A 9,303-nucleotide genomic window follows, 5' to 3' on the forward strand; every position below is an offset into this window, starting at 1 on the left:
AAAAAAAAAAAAAGTAAAGGACGACTAATAATGAAGATGAATACGCTTGATAGATAGACTATACTTTGGATTTTTGTACTAAATGTATTGGTAATTCATTGAAGTATTTTAAGCATGGTCGACATGTCTTTCCTCTAAAATACATTTTGCCCAGGCATGGTGGCTCATGCCTGTAATCCCAGCATTTTGGGAGGCCGAGGTTGGCAGTAGGTCAGGAGTTCGAGACCAGTTTAGCCAACATGATGAAACCCTGTCTCTACTAAAAATACACAAAAAGATTAGCCAGGTGTGGTGGTGCAAGCCTGTAATCCCAGCTACTCAGGAGGCTGAGGCAAGAGAATCACTTGAACCTGGGAGGCAGAGGTTGTAGTGAGTAGATACCATTCCGCTACACTCCAGCCTGGGTGACAGAGTGAGACTTCATCTCAAAAAGTAAATAAAGATATAAATAAGTAAATTTTAAATAACTTTTTGTTTAAAAAATATTAAAAACCAACTCATTGTTTAAAAATTAATGTTATCTATTTTGCTTATATGATCATAGTATATTTGTTTAATTTATATACTTAATTTCCCATAAGGACATCTAAATAAATGACTAATGTTGTTATTCATTATTAAAGGTCAGTTTTAGGAAGCAGTACAGTTTCTAAGTCAAGTGTATCAACAAGTGAATCAATAGCAGAAGACTTAGAAGAATCATCCTATAAACGAGAAAGATTGACTAGTTTCACAGGTAATGAAAATATACTTGTTTATTTCAGTAACAGTATTTGCTTATTATTTTTTGGATACTTGAGATAAAAGAAATATGGTAATGATTTCCAAATGCTGGCTTGTGAAGTGCCTTCAAGAAAATTACCAGGGGAATATCTATTTTTTTTAAGTTCTTTGGGTGACTTTTTAGAATCAGCCTGGGGAAGAACCACTGATGAGAGCTCAGCAGCCGTTGCTGCTGCTGTCGTCGTCGTCGTCGTCGTCGTCTTCTCCTCCTCCTCCTCCTCCTTCTTCTTCTTCTTCTTCTACTTCTTCTTCTTTCTCTTCTTCCTCTTCTTCCTCTTCCTCCTCTTCCTCCTCTTCCTCTTGTTCTTCTTCTCCTCCTTCTTCTTCCACCTCCTCCTCCTCTTTCCTCCTCTTCTTCTTCCTCTTCTTCTCCTTCTCCTCCTCCTCCCCTTCTTCTTCTTTTCTTCTTCTTGTTCCTTTTTCCTTCTTCTTCTTCCTTCTTTCTTCTTCCAGGGTCTCACTCTGTCACCCAGACTGGAGTGCAATCTTAGCTCACTGCAACCTCTGCTTCTTGGGCTCCAGTGATCTTCCCATGCCAGCCTCCCAAGTAGCTGGGAATACAGGCACATGCCACCACACCTGGCTAATTTTTAGCAATTTTTGTAGATATAGGTTTTCATTATGTTGACCAGGTTGGTCTCAAACTCCTGGGCCCAAGTAATCTGCCTGCCTTGGCCTCCCAAAGTGCTGAGATTACTGGTATGAGCCACTGAGCTCAACTTCTAATCAGAGACAAATAATTCTGATCCATTTATGATCAGTTCCATAATGACATATGTGGAATGTTATGGGAACACTTAGAAAGGAGTGATTAAATCCTTTGAGGTTAAAAACAAAAAGGCTTCACAGGGAACATTATTGACTTTTGAATTAGGTTTTTAAAGATGATTAGTTATTTATCCACAGAAGAAGTAGGGGAAGCCCAATCCAGGCAGAGGCTAAAACATGAGATAATGGAAGGGATTATGAAAATAAAGATGCCAGAATGAGGAAATAATAATGGATGATTAAAAATGCTGGGAGAAATGGTTACATACTTGAGGGGTACTTGCTTTGGAGTGCAATAAGGATTTTTTTCCTTTAAAATGATAATGAGGGACTGGTGAAGGTATTAAGATTGGAAAATTGGTGCTTTAGGGACTTTTCTTTTTGGTGCTGGGAGCTGTAACAGGAATGACTCTGACAACAAGTAACAGAATACTTAACTAACAAGAACTTGAACAAATATTTACCTTTCTCACAATAAAAGAAGAAGGTAGCTTTTGGCTTTGATTTTTTTTTTTTTTTTTGACTTAATTTTGTCAGAGTCTGGATTGACAGTTCTGCTCTTCACTTTCCCAAAGCCTTTCTTTTTGTCTTATGGTCTCAAAATATTTTCCCCAGCTCTGGGCATTATATCCACATTAAAGACAGAAAGGAGAAGGGCAACAGCACCATCACATCTCTCTCATTTTCCAGGAAGGTAAAAAATTTCCCAGAAGCCTTTCCTCTTCCTGTATATTTCTGCTTTCATGTCATTGGACAGAACTGTGACATGAGCACCCTTAGCTTTAATAGAGGCTGGAAAATCAAGTATTTAGCTTTCTATTAATTTTATTAATAGCCATTAGCTTTCTATTAATTGTATTATTACTATTAAAAGAAAGAGGCAAAGGAAGAGAAAAAGAGTTTAGAATAAAAACCTAAGCAATCAGCAATGAGTGCTGCAGGAGAGAACCTCATTCTCTCAGTTGGAGGCAGGGAAAACTGGATTATTGTCATTACCTCCCCCAGCTTTCTCTACAGATATTCTTGCCACCTTCCAATCTATTTTTCCAAACTACATCCAGAATGATTTTTTAGAAACCTCCTTTGCTTAGAAGCTAACTCTTCAAGGGATTTGCATTGCTCTTAGCATAAAGACTAAATCTTTATGTAACAATTTGCCTTGAAGCCTTTCTTTGCTTGTCTACATCAAAAACAAGTAGCACAAATTTACTTCCAGAAGACCTGAAAAACAGTGTAGATATTCATATCTTGGCCGGTTGCTGGTGAATTCTAACTACGAAGTCAGCCTCTAAAGTGAATGACACCTAAACAATTCTACTTCTACCCCCTTGGCTTCTTTTTTAGTCTGTTCTAGAAGAGTGTTTCTCACTCTAGAATGCATGTTAAAGTCGCCTGGCATGCCTTTTACAAATTCCCATAGTTGTGTCTCAATTCAGGTCAGTTGAATTGCAGTATCTGGGATTAGGGTTTAGGCCTAAGTAGTAAGTATGCTGATAAATGTTTTACTGCCTACACAGGGGGTAAGGAAACCCTTTTTTGCAGCATTTGTCAATTTCCATGTTATAAATCCTCTCATTCCAGCAGATTTCAAGCTCCCAACATAAAATTTCTGAATGGGAAGTTACAAATATATACTTAGTAGCACACCACCATACAGATACAATAGATACTTCAGATAACTGCAAGAGATTATGTCCTAGTAATTTTTTTTTTTTTTTTTGAGACAAAGTCTAGCTCTGTCACCCAGGCTGGAGTGCAGTGGTATGATCTTGGCCCATTGCAGCCTCTGCTTCCTGGAATCAGGCAATTCTACTGCCTCAGACTCCCAAGTAGCTGAGATTATAGGTACCTGCCACCATGCCCGGCTAATTTTTGTATTTTTAGTAGAGACAGGGTTTCACCAGGCTGGTCTCAAGTGATCCACCTGCCTTGGCTTCCCAAAGTGCTGGAATTACAGGCGTGAGCCACTGCTTCTGGACGGTAGTAGTAAAATTTATAGCATAATTAGAAAGTGATGATCCTTGAGTAATTATTATCTTTGTTTTTAATATGATTTATTTAATAATAAGTATATAATTTAGAGTGATGACTATGTTTAACAACTGACTTACAAAATTCCTGAAATTAGCCTGTTCTAATATACTTCTAGATAAAAATATATTTAAAACGTGTTTGAAACTTGCCCCCTCCCAGACCTACTGAATAAAAAATTCTGGGGGTGGACTTCCAGTTTCTGATCCTACATTCCAGAGAGTTTACTTATGTCTTATAACAAGACATGTCTTATAACAAGAAAAAGTTGGACAATTTGAAATTTACTCATGTCTTTTTTTTTTTTTTTTGAGACGGAGTTTCACACATGTTACCCAGGCTGGAGTGCAATGGCGCGATCTCAGCTCACCGCAACCTCCGCCTCCTGGGTTCAGGCAATTCTCCTGCCTCAGCCTCCTGAGTAGCTGGGATTACAGGCACGCACCACCATGCCCAGCTAATTTTTTGTATTTTTAGTAGAGACGGGGTTTCACCATGTTGACCAGGATGGTCTCGATCTCTTGACCTCGTGATCCACCCGCCTCGGCCTCCCAAAGTGCTGGGATTACAGGCTTGAGCCACCGCGCCCGGCCTTACTCATGTCTTATAACAAGAAAAAGTGGGACAATTTGAAAATTCACTTTTTTTTGACTCATCAGAGGACTGGGGTGACAAGGGCAAACTGCCACCTTAAGATCTGGAAAGACAGACAATCCGGAGACATGCAGGTCCCAAGAGTTACTTACCATAAGCTGGAGGAACACATGAATGATTATTTTCATGAATTGCTGGAGGCTAAGTATTAACTAGTAGAAGAGTAAAAAATTGCTGGGGAGCACAATCATGGGAGAGGGCCCACATTTAAATGGGCTTTCATTCTAGGAATCTAATGGATTCTTTCAGTAAGGATCTGAGCTAGTGGCCTTGGTAGGGGAGGAAAAGAATGAATTTATCCACCTTAAAACACTCACGGACTCTTTTTCTAATAAAGACCTAATCTGGGGATGGGGGAAATTTGCCAGAGGGTAATTTTGATACTATAGCCCAGTTAGGGTAAGGGAATTCTACTCTAGCACCAGCCTTTATTTCTTAACTAAGGAGGAAAATTAACAATGCTTACGGAATTCAGTTGGGAATGTTGCAGCCAAGGAAGGGAGTAGGGGCAGGAATAAGACAACTATACCCTTGGAGTAGGAATAGATGTACTTGTGAACACCATGTCTCCAAGACACAGGTTCACTTAAAGTCTGAGATTCAATCAGATTGTAGACTACTTCTCTTCTTCACACTTACCACCAGGGAACCTCCAGAGTAACCACACTGGTTACAGATGAAAAAATTGCAAGACATAGACTTTCTCTAAAGCAGTACAAAGAGAAGCCTGAAAGCCAGGAAGGGAAACAAAAACAAGAAATGTTTTGATACCTGTATCGACAACAACATTAAACATTCTTCTGCTGAAAGCCTAATTACTTCAGCACCTCTTATAGGATACAATATGTCTGGCTTTCAACAAAGTCATTAGGAATGCTAAAGGGCAAGAAAAAAATATTTTGAAGAGATCAAGCAAGCATCAAACTCAGACTCAGTGATGATATGAATTTAAAAATTATCAGACAGGGCATTTTAAATAATTATGATTAATATATTAAGAGATCTAATGGAAAAAGTATACAGTGTGCAAGATGTGTAATGTCAGCAGAGAGATGAAATTATTTGAAAGACTCAACATGACATGCTAGATATCAAAAACACAGCAACATAAATGAAGAATATCTTTGTAGCCCCATTGACTTGACAGGGTTAAGGAAAGAATTAATTTGAAGATAGTCCAATAAAAACTTCTCAAACTAAAATGCAAAGAGAAAACAAATGGAAAAAAAAAACAACAGAACAGTCATTCAAGAACTGTGGGATAATATCAAAAGGGGTAACATATGCACAATTGGAGTAGAAGAAGAGGAGAAAATGAGATAGAAGAAATACTTGCAGTAATACTTGTTGGGAACATTTCAAAATTAATGTCAGACGCTAAACCACAGATACAAAAAGAATACCAAGCAACATAGATACCAAAGGAAAACAGGCCGGGCGCCGTGGCTCACGCCTGTAATCCCAGCACTTTGGGAGGCCAAGGTGGCTTCATGAGTAAAGGTGTGAAGAGGAGCCATAGTTGTCATACTAGGCTAGAGCTCCCTCCTCTGGGAAGAACCAAGATGTTCCCTCCATCACTGGCAGTCAAGAGGAGCAGGCAAAGCAGACTGATAGATTTGTGATTCTTTTCTACGTGGATAGAGAAGTGAACTCAAGATCTGTGGTATAGTCAGTCTAAAGTTAGGGGATCTGACTCATGAAATAGATTCTATGGGTAAATAGTATGGTTTGGGGGTAGTTTCTGAATGCATATTAAATTCAAGCAACACTTAGGAAATGGGTGATACAGAACACCAGGCAAAATTCCTATTTACCATCCTAGGGCTTTGTCTATGAATGGTAGTTCCTCTGCCAACAAGAAGGTTGACTAGACTATTCCTTTCCCAATAATAACTGAGATGTTACTCTATTATGTTCTATGTATGTAATATATCTAATGTAGGATCATTTATTTTTATAATTAGCATGTCTGTGCCACAATGCTACTTTAAAGTATCTATAACCAAATTATAAAGGAAGATCTGGTGGTCTAACAGTAAGAAAACTCATAGAATCAAGAGCTTAAATCTCTAGTCTCAAAACTGCTGGTATTCCTGTGTGGACTTTTCACTTAACCTCTCTGTTTTTCATTTTCTTCATTGATAAAACGTTTAGCCAATATACACCTTAAATTTTGTTCTTGTGGATAATTCATTTACTTTTTTTACTTATTTTGTCTGTCTTAGCCAGATTTACTTATATAAATAAAATCTTTCACTTATTTTTAAAATTTATTGCACAAATAATAAAATTAAAGATTAAAAAAAGAAGAATCACCCTAAAATGAAAGAAAATTTACAATTTAAAATTTTCTGTTTCCTGACCTTGTCCATCTGCATAATATTTTACATTCCTATTACCATAGTGTAGATCATGTTCTGAACTGCTTTGTCATTTAATATTTTAGAATATATTTTCAAAATTTTTTATTATTACATTACTTACTACTTAATAGTCATATATGGGCATACCATAATTTATTTAGCTGTTCAAAATATTGGTGATTAGTTTTTGGTGTTAATAACTTGTATTTTTTTTAGATTATAAGGAAGGTGTTTTTCTCAGCTCTAACCTTTTTAAGAGGAGACTGAGATGCTGGAAAGTGTATGTTCTTAAGTTTTCCTAAAGCTGTCCAAGCTTTACCTATCCCAAAAGCTCATGAATGTCTGCTGTACACTCTGTTGATAGAAAATATTGAACTCTCATTTATATACTTTCTCATGGCTGTTACTCACATAACCAATTCTACACGCTCCTAGCTGTGAAAGCCAATTCTCAGTGAAATTTTCCAGTGACCTTGGATCAACTTCTGACTGTCCTAAAGGTTTATGGCCAATTATTTTCACTGTATTATTTGCATGGACATTGGTGCCCATTTTATTTCTATAGTCAACCAGAACTAATATAGGAGAATCTTTCTACCCCTGGTGAAGATGATTAGAGGTGGAATGGCATCTAAATTAGAAGACAGCTAATGAGGGCAAATGAAAGATACAAGTTTGCTAAAGCTACAAATTAGAAGCTAACTTCATGGCTCAAAGAAGTGTTGCTTATTATGTTCCCTAAATGTACTTGCCTCCATAGTCTTGAGTAGTACCAACAATCACTAACCCCAGTTCCCAATTAATATTATGGGATAGTTATAATGGAATGCCCTTAGAGTTATGACTGTAGGTATTAGACTGGGGTAGCCTTGTTATATCAGCAAGGAAGACTGTTTATGGCCTACACGATCCAATTTGGCTTCAGAAAAGTTGAACAGACTGCATCTCACAGCCTGGCCTGTTCCTTGACTATATAAACCACCTGCAATATATTACCCATTATGGTATTTTGGTGACTAGAAGGAAAAATGCAAATTAAAAATAGCAATTGATAAATGATTTTTAATTAATTATTTTTAATAATTTAATCATGTATTTTAGATTTGCGAGTTATGAGGGCGGCACCTGAAACAGTGATAACAAAAGAAGACCTGGAGAAGAATATAGAGATAATACTCACAGAGACAGAAACACTGAAATTTTTTGACTTGCCCGCAGTCATGGTCTCTGTAGAATCTGAGGAAGCTGAGAAAGTAATGTATGTGTGGCTCAGTTGTCTACATCGTTTCTGTAATTCAAATACTAAGCCAATGGTTCTTATCCTTGTTTCTGTGAAGTGTCCTTGGGGATTCTGGGATATACACTGGGGGGAGTTTAGTGGGGGAGACTGTATATTCCCTACAAAATTATATAGTAAGTTATATAAGTGCCATGTGAACTTGTGTGGAAAGTAAATGTTTATGTTGTGTGTACATTTTTCGAGAGGAATAGCCCATAGCTTTACCATATTTTTAAATAATTAGGCAAACTTCTAAGCCAAATAATAAAATAAGCCTCCAGGTCTCTGTAGAGGTTTTGATTATTTTTTCTTTTATACATATATAAATCATTTTCAATTTAAAAAGAAAGAACTGACATTTTTACAGTAATAGCCAAAACGGCAATTACTTTTGCACCAACCTAATATTTAAAACTTAGGGAAAATATGGGGAAATAAATGAATTATTAGAGAGGTTTTCTATTTCTCTTTATTAATGAATATAAATAGAGTTCGTTTTGGTCTCAGGTATTTTGACAGTCTGTTAGGCAGATATACATTTAAGGATTGTTATGTTTTCATGAAAAATTGACCCCTTTATCATTTTGTACTATCCCTTTTTATCCCTGATAATTTTTCTTGTTCTGCTCTCCTCTAAAATTAATATAGCTACTATAAGTAGATTATTGTTACTCAGATTATTTTGCCTCAAATATTATTTGAATAGGATTTATAGTACTAAAAACTCCATCACCAAAATAATTTTAGGGTACTATCCCTTCTCAAAATATAAAATATTATATTATTATTTGGACTATAAAACATAATACCTATTAGATCATGAATAGCATACCTTTTAAAAGCTCATAAAAAGTAAGAGAAAGCTCCTAATACCAAAAAAAGCAAAAAAAAAAAAAAGGGAGAGGGGGGAAAAAAAAGGGATAGATAACTGCTTTGAAGTCAGAAAGGGAGAGATGCTGGGAACAAATGTTAATATTGACATATGGATCTGGAAACCAGTGATGAGTCTTGGGTTCCCCCAACTCTTACGTTAGAAGAGCTGAAAGAGAGATTCTTGTGTTAAGCCAAGACTCTCAAAAGGAGCTCAATCATCTCAACTGCTCCTAGGCCAGTAGAGTCAACTCCCTACTTTCAGAAGCAAACACAGATCTCTGGAGGAACGCATACCCCCATTTTGGCTCTTAAGATTCCCTCAGATCAGCTGCGCGTGGAGGCTCATGCCTGTAATCCCAGTACTTTGGGAGGCCAAGGTAGGAGGATGGTTTGAGCCCAAGAGTTCAACACCAGCCTGCAACATGGTGAAAGCTCCATCTCTACATTACAGTTTTTTTCTTTTGATTAACGAGGCATGGTGGTATACACCTGTAGTCCCGGCTTCTTGGGAGGATGAGGTAGGATAATCACTTTATTGAGCACAGGAAGTTG

At 37.1% G+C, this 9,303-nt stretch overlaps 1 protein-coding gene across 1 annotated transcript in view; it reads left to right on the plus strand.

Moving 5' to 3' along the window:
• DNAI4 (dynein axonemal intermediate chain 4) overlaps positions 1 to 9,303 on the plus strand; it is a 97,938-nt gene that overhangs the window by 29,814 nt on the left and 58,821 nt on the right. Inside the window, 2 exon segments of the mRNA XM_017532484.2 lie at positions 624 to 736; positions 7,701 to 7,857. Of these exon segments, the coding sequence (XP_017387973.1) occupies positions 624 to 736; positions 7,701 to 7,857 (270 nt within the window).

The sequence above is a fragment of the Cebus imitator genome, unplaced genomic scaffold (genome assembly GCF_001604975.1).
Source record: "Cebus imitator isolate Cc_AM_T3 unplaced genomic scaffold, Cebus_imitator-1.0 Scaffold3, whole genome shotgun sequence".
NCBI classification, from domain to species: Eukaryota; Metazoa; Chordata; class Mammalia; order Primates; family Cebidae; genus Cebus; species Cebus imitator.